At 40.8% G+C, this 13,745-nt stretch overlaps 2 protein-coding genes across 4 annotated transcripts in view; one reads left to right on the top strand and one right to left on the bottom strand.

Moving 5' to 3' along the window:
- The window catches only part of LOC135476543 (beta-glucuronidase-like), a 20,026-nt gene extending 17,926 nt beyond the window's left edge, over positions 1-2,100 (bottom strand). Inside the window, 2 exon segments of the mRNA XM_064756594.1 lie at positions 878-1,054; positions 1,966-2,100. Of these exon segments, the coding sequence (XP_064612664.1) occupies positions 878-1,054; positions 1,966-2,097 (309 nt within the window). The 5' untranslated portion in view covers positions 2,098-2,100.
- LOC135476539 (uncharacterized) overlaps positions 1-13,745 on the top strand; it is a 324,624-nt gene that overhangs the window by 300,994 nt on the left and 9,885 nt on the right. Inside the window, exon 1 of one of the 3 annotated variants that reach the window (XM_064756587.1) lies at positions 7,668-7,770. The exons of the other annotated variants lie outside the window; for them this stretch is intronic. The gene's annotated coding sequence lies outside the window, so the exon portion shown is untranslated. Of the gene's footprint in view, positions 1-7,667; positions 7,771-13,745 lie in introns of those variants that run through there. 3 annotated transcript variants of the gene reach the window in all.

Here is a 13,745-nt window from a genome sequence, read left to right on the forward strand (position 1 = left end):
GAGTTGACCCACTGAAATAAAATAATGGGGTAAAATATGCAGGTTGTTTTCTGATATGTATTTCACTGGATGAAACAAAGTAAAAGTTGGAAAAGCAGTCGATCACATCTTAAGGTCCCTTACATGTACAATAGTGGTGAACAATATTAGCATTTACAGATTTAGTTATTTTCTTTACATATTTATTTGGTTGATGTTTTATGCCGAACTCAAGAATATTTAAACGACGGCGGACGGCATTATGGTGGGAGGAAACCCGGCAGAGCCGGGGGAAACCCAAAACCATCTGTAGGTTGCTGCCAGACCTTCCCATGTACGGCCCGAGAGGAAGCCAGGATGAGCTGGACCTGAACTCACAGCAACCATACTGGTGGGAGGCTCCCGGGTCATTGTGCTGTGCTGGGGTGCTAAACCCTAAGCCACTGAGGCCCCAGTTTTAAGTTACATCAATACAATGTATGCAAATGAGTTTAAATGACAATGCCTGGTGAAACTGTCAATATCTTTTATGTCTAAATTTTTCAGCGTGAAATTATGGCATACTTGTCTTAATTTTGGCATTTTAATACTTATGTCTAGGTGTTTCACACATCAAATAATATATGACCTGACTATAACAACATGAAAACATTTTACAATATTTTAGTTTCCATGGCAACTGATAACCAAACTAATAATTCTAAGATTCTAAGATTAAATATCTGAACTCCCTGTACCCAAGTATTTAACAGTTACAATCCATAAATAGCATACATATATCAGATATGTGAGTTTAGTAGTGTGTATGTGTATACAGTCCAAGTGTTCAAAAATCTTAAGTTTTATAAATGTAAGTATATCAGAATTTTAGGTCTCTAAAACATGATGGTTTTCTCACCACAATAGTGTTGTAATGTGCGCTGTCAATTCGAAGAACCACGCGTTTGTTCATCCAATCAGAGGACACAAAAAACTCCCTGTCATACCAAACCCAGCCAACGAAATCCCGCAACTGCTTGTCCTGTGTGATGTCATTAAAGCTGGAAGGAACGGGCATGGGGATGACTGGGCCTGACTGTAAAGAAAAAAAGTACCACCAATTCATTCATCAAATGCAAGCCTGGAAATAATTTTTAAGTTGGTGCAGGACATAACTAGCAAATGTTCCAGCTACCAGACTTTATTAAAAAGTTACTATGTCATTTTAAAGGCACATTTTTCCTGTGCCAAACAGCTGACACCTGACAAAATACTATTTGGTGCTAAACACTGTCATTGTGCTGCAGCTTGTTTCCAGACTTTGTTTATTTATTTATTTATTTATTTATTTCTTGATTAATGCCACGCCACCAACCTTTGGCAAGTAACTGGTGATAAACAGATTTGCACACCATATTAGTGGGAAACTAGTTCGACCCATCTCCCACCAACTGAAGTTGTCTTCAACTACATTAGACTGTGTAATCGCTCTTCCCAGAATGAACATAGGGGCACACTCTGGATGGCATGAAATGACCAGGTCACATAGTACGTTGAAACAATCCAAAAATGGAATAGAAATATAACTGATAATCCACCTTTTCATTTTGTCTGACATTGATCATGTTGATGTTTTTGTGGTTTTTCTGTTTTTGAAGGCTTTCCGATCATATAAATATGTCTTCAACAGGAAAAGTTGCCATAATAGACTACATTTTCCACAAATTAGAAGATTAAAAGGTTCTCTTTTATTTTTATATCCTGCTCCAAGATTGACATCTTTATGCTTTTCTTGTTTTCACATCTTTCCGATCACATACACGTCTTCAACAGGAAAATTGGCTTAAACAGTCCATTAACAAATTTTTCCCTTTTTAACTTTTACTTTTTATACCCCCCTCAGACAATGGAAAAAAAAAGATTTCACGTACAACGTAAAACATCGATGCAAATTGGTGCAGTCTAACACTGAAGAGTCAGGCTGTATTAACAGCCAGGCCATCTTACTTGACGTAACCGTCCTGCAAACCAATGCTTGTCGAAGCCCGTGTTCCGTGACGGAGACATGTCCGCCCGAAAATCCCACATTCCATTCAGCTCGTTGATCTGCCGACTCTCCGATTCTCGCGGATAGAGCATTCCCCCTTTCACAGCAGATGCATCTTGGAAACAAGCACAAACTGCTAAAATTACCATGACAACAACTTTCGCCTCAGGCATTTTTTCCGCCATTTTCATCTCGCGCCAACCGTATCACATGACATGTCACATGATCGGCCGGACTTTGCACCAGTTGTATAGAACAATGGTGACTGTCTCAGTCTATAGAAAAGGCATTAATCCATCATGAATGAGAGAATTTACAGTCACTTTACAGCCAATGACAATTTAAATACCTTTGGTAGCACAGCTGATGCACTCAACTCTTTGCTATGTACATATACACCTTGCTACCCCAGCTTGGCGCTCAGTAAAGAGAGGCTGGAACAAAAAAACATAACTGCTTGGCCCGGTATCAGTATAATCGGACTGGGTGGGGTGTCATGTCTGGTGTCTTCGGCATAGTATCTCATTCAGTGGCGGCAGCACTCTGCCGGCATGGCCAAAAGGAAACACGGTATATGTTGTCGCGCCCGACTCCCGGGATAATTGTTATTGCAGGAAATTGGGGCCTCCGTGGCTCAGTTGGTTAGCGCGCTAACGCAGCGTAATCACCCAGGAGTCTCTCACCAATGCGGTCGCTGTGAGTTCAAGTCCAGCTCATGCTGGCTTCCTCTCCGGCCGTACGTGGGAAGGTCTGCCGCAACCTGCAACTAGACAATGAAACTGCTATCACCATAATTGGTGGTATGTTCAATTCAGATTAAATAATATGCATATCCATGTATCACTGATTTCTAAGGTCATAAACAGGCACATGTAGTTATATGAGCTTGATTTATTTATTTATTTATTTATTTATTTGATTGGTGTTTTACGCCGTACTCAAGAATATTTCACTTATACGACGGCGGCCAGCATTATGGTGGGCGGAAACCGGGCAGAGCCTGGGAGAAACCCAGGACCAACCCTAGATTGCTGGCAGACCTTCCCACTTACGGCGGGAGAGGAAGCCAGCATGAGCTGGGTCATTACGCTGCACTAGCGCGATAACCAACTGAGCCACGGAGGCCCCTCGACGATTTGATACAGTGGGGATATGTAGATGGTTGCCTTATGATACAATGGGGCTATGAGATCTACTATGGAGATGTACGCTTTGGTCGTTTGATACGAGGGGATATAGGATAACCATGTGATGCTGTGGAGATGTTTCAATAAGATACGATGGGAGTGTGAGATAACCGTATGTTACTATGGAGATATAGATGTTGACCTTATGATATGATAGAGGCATGAGATAACCGTCTGAAACTGTGGATATACAGGTCGTTACCTTATGATACTATTAGGGTATTAGATAACCGTAGTAACTGTGGAGGTATAGATGTTGGCCGTATGATACAATGGGGATGTGTGACAGCCGTGTGATAATGTAGAGAGATGTGACCAGCCTGTGATACGATGAGGATATGTGACCACCGTGTGATACGATGAGGATATGTGACCAGCCTGTGATACGATGGGATATGTGACCACCATGTGATATGAGGTACGCGGCAACCGTGTGCTGCTGCGGAGATATAGATGTTGGCCGTATGATACGGTGAGGATATGTGACCACTGTGTGATACTGTGGAGATAGGTGACAACTGTGTGATACTGTGGAGATATAGATGTTGGCCGTATGATACGATGGGGATGTGTGACAGCCGTGTGACACAGTGGAGATATAGATGTTGACTGTATGATACGATGAGGGTATGTGTGATACTGTGGAGATAGATGACAACCGTGTGATACTGTGGAGATACAAATGTTGACCTATGATAGAATGGTGATGAGTGACAAGCGTGAGATACTGTGGAGGTATTAGTGTTGGCCGTATGATACGAAGGGGATATGTGACCACCGTGTTACTGTGGAGATATGGATGTTGGCCGTATGATATGATGAGGGTATGTGACCACTGTATGATACTGTGGAGATAGGTGACAACTGTGTGATGCTGTGGAGATATAGATGTTGGTTGTGTGATACGATGAGGATATGATACCACTGTGTGATACAGTGGAGATAGATGACAACCGTGTGATACTGTGGAGATATAGATGTTGACCGTATGATACGATGGAGGTATGTAACAACTGTGTGATACTGTGGAGATTGGCGACAATCGTTTGATACTGTGAAGATATAGACGTTGACCGTATGATATGATGAGGATATGTGACCACTGTGTGATACTGTGGAGATATAGGCGTTGGCCGTATGATACGATGAGGGTATGAGATAACCATGTGAGACGCTGGTTATGGACATAAAGACGGAATACGCGAGAGATAAATGTGTGTGGAGTGAGCATTTTTGGTTGGTTGGCAATGCTATGATTTGCTGGTATGGTTGTTGTTTTTTCGCTGTTCCTTACTGACCACTATGTTACAAGTCCATCTTTGACTTTATTAACGCAAAAGAAAATAATTAAACACTCCGTAGTGCCTGGGTAGTGTTTTTATGGTGTTGTTGCGATGTTGATTGTCGCATCTGGCGGCCATGCATTCACTGCGCTATGATTAAGTAATAAACACTACCGAGTGCTCCAATAATGGACACGTCCGGTATAGATGTGATTCATAACACATATGAAGACAAGAAATCGATTAAATCTATTTAGTGCCGGTATGTCACAAATTCACCAAATTTTAAGGATGTTAAGCCAGGTTAAAAAAAAACAAAAACACGTGTGTAGGCCACTTTTTTCGTTTGCAATCATAGTTATTTAAGTTTACATAAGGTAAATTAGCGCAAATAAGTAAATGGTCACGTTATTGTCTTACCTGTGATAAACATGAGTCATAATTACATTGTGATTGATATTCTTTGGTGATATTTTTTGGCTTTTAATAAATATTTAGTGTATGAACTGTCATTCGCCAAGTCTGTTTCTAAATACCGTTCAAAGAGTGTAAAAGTGACTGACAACTTTGAATTCAAAAAGCAGAAGACGGCCTCTTGTCGATTTACCTCAGTCAAGGTTTTATTAATACATTCTCCGAATGGAGCCTGAAATGAGCTGTATGTCATGCACAACATAATCTCAGTTTATAATTGTGTCTGACTGCGCTTAACCTAGGACAAGGGCCGTGTAATTATCCCGCTAAATAAGATCTCCTCCTTGGATCTACGAACAGTGGCTATCCAAGCGCAGCTGAGATACACATTTTGATTAACAAAGCCTGCGGCCCAGTTTAAGGATAACTTTTTTTTTTTTTTTTTTTTTTGATTGGTGTTTTACGCCGTACTCAAGAATATTTCACTTATACGACGGCGGCCAGCATTATGGTGGGAGGGAACCGGGCAGAGCCCGGCGGAAACCCACGACCATCCGCAGGTTGCTGGCAGACCTTCCCACGTACGGCCGGAGAGGAAGCCAGCATGAGCTGGTCTTGAACTCACAGCGACCGCATTGGTGAGAGGCTTCTGGGTCACTACGCTGCGCTAGCGCGCTAACCGACTGAGCCACGGAGGCCCCTTAAGGATAACTTTAAAATTAGCACAGAACATTGATTTAATTCGTTCGTTTGGAACATTCCCCGTGTCTTTCCGTCATTATTGAAAACTGCAGACTGCATGCTTCTCTTTGCTTGAGTCCGTCCTCATTTCTTACTTCGTAACAGTCTGATACAGACGGAACGTGTAATTCCTCCTTGCGCCATTATATAGTTGGTGAATGTAAGTGCTTGTCCATCACATCGAGTCAAAAATCATTAGGTGATCTGCTGTTTGCTATCTCCTTTGTCTACCATTTGAAATTTACCAAGTGTGATATTTTAATTTTATTTATAGGTGTGAACTTGAAAAAAAAGGAAAACACACACAGAACAATCTTAAATGCGCGGAAAGTTCCGTGTATTGTGTCGTGATCTGGTTGCAACAGATTAAATCAAATCAAGCCAGACCCAACTCAGTACATCGCAAAGATTTTATGTCACTTCTTTTTCTTTTTTATTTATTTATTTAATTTGTGCCATACTCAAGAATGTTTCTCTTATACAACGACGGCAGAATTATATGAAAAGAGGAAACAGAGTAGAGCCCGGCGGCTCCCCCCCCCCCGCCACCAAATCCTGGCAGAACTTCCCACTTACGACACTTCGTTTTCTGCCTTAATTCGATGGCTAAGCAAAAGTCTTCATATGGACTGTAATCATCATCTAGCCAGATATTTACTTACTCGAGCTGGCAAAGGAATGCGTCGCGTGTAGAAGCGATCTTATGCTACAAGAAATATATTCACATCACAATTTGTCTGTTCTCCAACATTATAAGGAAACTACTATTTGAATGGATACTTTGATTAATATTCATTAGCTATCAAGCCAGGTGTTTCAGTTATTACTATACCCGTTAGAACGAGGCAGTCAACGCAGCCACATGGTTTGATAAAATCTGATTTGATAAAATAAAGACGGATTGCAGAGGAAAATGTTCCTTCAAGTTCCCTCCCCTCTTTATCTCTCGGGGGCCTCCGTGGTTGAGTTGGTTAGCGCGCTAGCGCAGCGTGATGATCCAGGAGCCTCTCGCCAATGCGGTCGAGTTCAAGTCCAGCTCATGCTGGCTTCCTCTCCGACGGAAAGTGGGAAGGTCTTCCAGCAACCTGCGGATGGTCGTGGGTTTCCTTCAGGTTACGCCCGGTTTCCTCCCACCATAATGCTAGCCGCCGTCCTATAAATGAAATATTGTTGAGTACGTCGTAAAACACAAATAAATAAATTAACCATTATCTCTCTTCCAAGCCAGAAAGGCATTTATACGTCTTATTTGCTTCATCAACAAAACTTTGTCCATTTTGTTTGACACGAACTGCTTGCATTAGTTAAAGGAAGTATTCCCAAAGGTAAAAACATTGTTTCTCAGTTGACCGAGGATTTGCAGAGTGATTTCATTGCATTACATGTTGCAAAATATGAGTCAACACAGCATCCATGCATGCATACATACATACAAACATACATACATACATACATACATACATACATACATACATACATACATGCATACATACATACGTCATACATAGGCCTACATACATACATTCCGAGTGGTGGGAAACTTTTTGAGGAGGCCATTTCTACTGAGAAACACAGACAAAACACCAAGCATCTTGCAGCTTCAGTACATGTTTTCAAAGCACCAAATTTATTATCAGTACAATTCAAATCAAGATCATTTTAAACGTTATAGACTGAATAGTTAGTATGCATCCAAAATTGTGTTATAAATTATTATACAATCTATAATAAGTAATGTTTAAGCAGTGAGCATAGCTCACACTGTTTTTCACTTTTAGTCGCTGGTGTAATTACATGCTAAAATTGTGCTTGATCTCCATATCTATGTGTGTTTTGTAGGCCTATAAAATTTTCCGTCCGTACATCTTTATCATAATTTATATTGTTGGTATGTAGGTTAGGCCTATATACGTCAGCGTCAATGATGTTCATAAATATCCTGCTCTGGCCTTCTTGTCCAGAAGAGTAATCTCCCCTTACTACTCTTCAGGTTTGTTGGGGCGAGAACTTTACTTTCACTTTTAGTGGACTTTCCTACTAGTTACGTCAGACCACACGGATAATAGATAAACTATCCAGGGAGACACAGAAGGCATTTAGAATACTCCGGGCAGGCTGAGTTTGTTGACGAACTGAACAGGTGAGAGTACATTAATTTGTTAATTCGTAACGTGCTAAATTAATAACTAGGCCTTCATGAACGATTGGAAGATTGAGTGAGTGAGTGCTTGGAGTTTAACGTCGTACTTTGAAAGATTAATGACATGGCGATCAGGAAATGGAGAGTCAAAATGCGTGTATGATGTGAGATATGAACGATTTGTACACCGCGATGGACTAGGGCCTATTACTCCAAGATCAGCGTACCAGTATAGCAGATAAAGGTACATGCTGATGTAAACGTCAGAAAAATTCATAAATCCGTGACAGTTTATAGCCACACACTGGTACTCTATACACAAGTATACTATGTGGTCACAGTTATTACCAGTAGTTGACTAACCAGTCGTGACTGCAAAGCCAAAGGGTCTGTGGCAAACCTGGTTGTTTTTATGAAAAATAAAATTCCAAGTGAATATCTACTTGGTGGGTTGACATCGATTTGTTCTAGGTAAGTTTAATGCGCGTGTGAACAGTGGCAAATGTTCCTGACCACAAATCCCACTGTCTGTAAATTTCTCAGTTGCGTTGGTGGAGAAGAATTACCTCATTTCGCAACCAAGGTCACCCACTGGTTCTTGAAAATACTTGACTTTTGATGAATTGTTTTCAAGACATTGAAAGTCATTAAGATGAGATAAGTCAAGGACGTAGCCCTACTTGATTTTTAAAATCATGTAGTGTTGAGTTTGAAATAGATCAATCGATAAGCTACCAAAGTAGTTCCCGTTAATGATAATCTCAACATGATTGTTTATACTTATAATCAGACTTGTCCTTGAAAAGTGCGTTCACAGCTGGGAACCCTGCAGGTAGCAAATAGTAGAAGTTGCTGTGTTATAATCTGAAATGGATTGTGAACAGATTTTATTTTGAGATCATTTTGAACAATGGTATGCAAAGTGTATTAGTGTGCATACATGTTGGCAAGGGTATATATTATGATGAACTAGAAATCAAAAGGGGCAGGGTGCAAAGGTGTATTTCTCAAAAAAGGGGCAAGTTTGGCAATTCCCCTGCCTGTCTATTGACATTGTGCATGACAAAAGCGACAGGTTTTGTAATTTCCCCTACCTATTGACAGTGTGCCTGATGAACAAGGGCAGGTTTGGCAATTTTCACTGCCTATCTATTTATTGACATTGTGTCCAACAAAAAAAGGGCGTATTTTAGGAGAAGAATGCAACACCCTAAAAAAAGCCTAGAAGCCTAGCTACAGGTTTTGGTTGTAGACTCTAGATAATCTTGAGCCCTGCATGAGTTATGTATGTCCTGAAGAAGTGCAGCCAAGGAATCTTGCCTGACTGCCATGACGTTTGGCATTTAAATTTGTGCTTACAGCCAAGAACATCTTCATAGTTAGAAAGCTTCATGCATGTTACCGGTACTTGATTTATTTATTTATTTGATTGGGGTTTTACGCCGTACTCAAGAATATTTCACTTATACAACGGCAGCCAGCATTGTGGTGGGAGGGAACCGGACAAAGCCCGAAGGAAACCCAAGGCCATTCACAGGTTGCTGGCAGACCTTTCCATGTATGGCTGGAGAGGAAGCCACCATGAGCTGTGCTTGAACTTACAGCAACTGCATTGGTGAGAGGATCATTACGCTGTGCTAGTGCGCTATCCAGCTAAGCCACGGATGCACACACTGGCACTTGAAGTTGTAGATGGATGCCATTGAGTTGTTGTTGTTTACATGTCATGTAGACGTAGTTCAGACTATCTGATCATCAACTTAAACTTCAGACTTTTAACTAAGCATTTTACCACCGTAACACTGTACAATGATAACATTGAGGAATCAGGTTACATTGACCGGTGTATACACATACATGTTTACACGTGCCCAGTGACAAAACTATCTTGCCCTGCCCTTTCTAGAAATGATAAATCTTAAAAGTTCAACGCCATCAGGGTGCTATCAAAGATAGTGTAGCAAAGATCTGATTACATTTACCCTAATCTGTGATACATTTTACACATGTATGTAGGTTAACTGGATCGTCTAGCTGTTAGATCAATATCTCTATGTGAAGTTCATGTAAACTCATGCTTAATCTGGGGTATAGCCCAGTGCAACACGTGTTGCTGGGTGGCGGGTGCATACATTGTTTTCCTGTCAACACGGCAAATTTAAAGCCATCCACTGGTTATTAGTCAGGTAAGCTCAGAAATTAGCATACACTTCGTGTAATTTACAAATATTAACCATTTGCTTCCTGTGCAAGCAGGTAACAGCTGAGCTGTGGGGTGGTTAAAACAAGCCTGTAGGCCTTCTGTAAAAAATTCATTGCTGAGTGTTAAAATGAAGGGTAAATCAGCAGAGATTCCTTTTTTATGTGATGATATAAAATGGATAAGATAGGGATTTTAGAGAAATTAATGAGGAAAAATCATTATATTAAAAGCTTAAAAGTACCAGTAAGGGCCATTTTTGGAATATCAGTGTTTGGAGGTTATTTGTACCCAACAGATATACTTTTGGAACTGGAACTGGAAATTTTAAATTTAAAAATCCCAAGATAATTTTTATTAATACATCCTCAAAACTTTAAGTTATAGGCCCAAAGATTTCCTCTCTAATTGTGTTAAAAATATTAACTCATATTTGTTAATCAGAAATGGCTGTGTGAAACGAGCCCCATCACATTATGTATTTTCCAAAGTAACTTTATTTATTTATTTATTTGATTGGTGTTTTACGCCGTACTCAAGAATATTTCACAGATATGATGACGACCAGCATTATGGTTGGTGGAAACCAGGCAGAGCCCAAGGGAAACCCACAAACATCCGCAGGTTGCTGACAGACCTTCCCACATACGGCCAAAGAACTGGCTGTTCTGGTACATATAAATGTAAATACAGTACATGTTATGTCAACCGTTATTCATTTCTAAATGCCAAGTTGTGATGCTCAAAGCAATGGTCAACCGTTTTATAGATTCTGTCATGAGCCACTGTACATACATTTTTACCTCGCTGTGCGAAGTAAGGAGAGGTATTGTGAAAGAGGGATCGGATGCTGTTGGTGGGGGTGGCAGTGTCCAGTTTGGTTAAAGTTTTTGACCAATCATAGGGTTGCAGTGGCCACCCAAAGTACATAGATAGTCAGTCATTGGTAGCGATTTGAATATCAAAGACCAAGGAAGTCTTTCACCTCATAGTTCAACATTTTGTTCAGCTATTCACCCGGTTGCGCTTGCCTTCCATAGTACATGGATTGCCTAATGCTGTTTGTGATTTGCACATCAAAGACCTCTGTGGTAAAGTTGTCTGTTAGCACTGCAATGATTTTTAACTCCATAACATATGAAGTCACTGCTCTGCAATCTTTACGCATACCATAAACAGTCATAGTTGTGATAATTATAGTAATTCTAGTTATTTCTATGTTAATAATAATATTATATAATTAGAGGATAATATCTCTGTATGACAGCGTCAATCATTCTACTTTTATTTTTTGGTTTAGAGGTCAATATTTGAATGTATCACGTGACTTGAACATTATGCAGTTGTACAAACTGCTCAATCAGGCAAGCTACCTGTATTCTCTGATTGCCTTGTTTAGGTTCTTTCACGAGTCACTTTACATGCAGTTTTGTACAGAGTATAGATTGTCAGGTACATGTAGGTTGTCTGTCTCAAATTGCAAATGCCTTGACCATTGAAGAATCAAGCTCTCAGTTATGCTGGGACTATAGCTTCAATGTTGTGATTCTCCTTTCCTCCACTGATAAACCATATTGATGTTAGTTATGAATCATTGAGTATGGCATTCAACTTACAACAACACCAGCCAGAAAAGAAGAGCAATTATCATGTGGAGGGTATTGAACTTGGAAGCATGGTTTGCTAAGAGTCATGATCAGTAAATGTCACATACTTATCTCTGATATACATAAACACCATTCCTAGATGTAACCATAGCCTGTTCTCTGTGTTTCTAACTGTCCATGTGCACCGTTGTGTATTTTCTTCATATCATTTCGAGCAGTAATTTTTTTTCTGGCTTTTGTACTTGAACCACTGAGCACCAGTGTGTATGGATGTATTTACATGTATTCTGTTGAGTTTTAGACTTCAGATGATCCTGCACTCTGAGTTGTGTCATAGTGCAGAGGTCTATATTCTGTTGAGTTTTAGACTTCAGATGATCCTGCACTCTGAGGTGTGTCATGGTGCAGCGGTCTGTATTCTGTTGAGTTTTAGACTTCAGATGACCCTGCACTCTGAGGTGTGTCATGGTGCAGAGGTCTGTATTCTGTTGAGTTTTAGACTTCAGATGATCCTGCACTCTGAGGTGTGTCATGGTGCTGTTGTGTCTTAGACTTCAGATGATCCTGCACTCTGAGGTGTGTCATGGTGCAGAGGTCTGTATTCTGTTGAGTTTTAGACTTCAGATGATCCTGCACTCTTACGTGTGTCATGGTGCAGAGGTCTGTATTCTGTTGAGTTTTAGACTTCAGATGATCCTGCACTCTGAGGTGTGTCATGGTGCAGAGGTCTGTATTCTGTTGTGTCTTAGACTTCAGATGATCCTGCACTCTGAGGTGTGTCATGGTGCAGAGGTCTATATTCTGTTGAGTTTTAGACTTCAGATGATCCTGCACTCTGAGGTGTGTCATGGTGCAGAGGTCTGTATTCTGTTGAGTTTTAGACTTCAGATGATCCTGCACTCTGAGGTGTGTCCTGGTGCAGAGGTCTGTATTCTTTTGAGTTGTAGACTTCAGATGATCCTGCACTCTGAGGTGTTTCATGGTGCAGAGGTCTGTATTCTGTTGAGTTTTAGACTTCAGATGATCCTGCACTCTGAGGTGTGTCATGGTGCAGAGGTCTATATTCTGTTGAGTTTTAGACTTCAGATGATCCTGCACTCTGAGGTGTGTCATGGTGCAGAGGTCTATATTCTGTTGTGTCTTAGACTTGAGATGATCCTGCACTCTGAGGTGTGTCATGGTGCAGAGGTCTATATTCTGTTGTGTCTTAGACTTGAGATGATCCTGCACTCTGAGGTGTGTCATGGTGCAGAGGTCTGTATTCTGTTGAGTTTTAGACTTCAGATGATCCTGCACTCTGAGGTGTGTCATGGTGCTGTTGTGTCTTAGACTTCAGATGATCCTGCACTCTGAGGTGTGTCATGGTGCAGAGGTCTGTATTCTGTTGAGTTTTAGACTTCAGATGATCGTGCACTCTGAGGTGTGTCATGGTGCAGAGGTCTGTATTCTGTTGAGTTTTAGACTTCAGATGATCCTGCACTCTGAGGTGTGTCATGGTGCAGAGGTCTGTATTCTGTTGTGTCTTAGACTTCAGATGATCCTGCACTCTGAGGTTTGTCATGGTGCAGAGGTCTATATTCTGTTGAGTTTTAGACTTCAGATGATCCTGAGTACTGAGATACGTCAGTGTGTAGAGGTGCATATTCTGTTGTGTTTCAGACATCATATGACCCTGCACTCTTGAGATACATCAGAGTGTTGAGGCATATATTCTGTTGTGTTTTAGACTTCTGATGTCCCTGTACTCTAAGGGGTGTCATTGTGTAGAGGTTTGATGTGTTTTAGACTTAGATGATCCTGAGTACTGAGATGCGTCAGTGTGTAGAGGTCTATATTCTGTTGTGTTTCAGACTTCCCGTGACCCTGTACTCTGAGGTGTGTCATTGTGTAAAGGTTTATGTTCTATTGTGTTTTAGACTTCAGATGATCCTGAGCCCTGATGTATGACATTGTGCAGAGGACTATATTCTGTTGTGTTCAGACTTTGATTGACCCTGCACCCTGAGGTGTGTCATTGTGTAGAGGCCTATATTCTGTTGGTGTTTACACTTCATGTCACCCTGCACTGGATGAGTGTGTCAGTGTTTAAAGGATGGTGTATATTCTGTTCTGTTTTAGACTTCAGATGATCCTGAGCACTGAGGTGTGTGTAGAGGTGCACTGTATAT

Source organism: Liolophura sinensis, chromosome 10 (genome assembly GCF_032854445.1).
Source record: "Liolophura sinensis isolate JHLJ2023 chromosome 10, CUHK_Ljap_v2, whole genome shotgun sequence".
In the NCBI taxonomy this organism is placed as follows: Eukaryota; Metazoa; Mollusca; class Polyplacophora; order Chitonida; family Chitonidae; genus Liolophura; species Liolophura sinensis.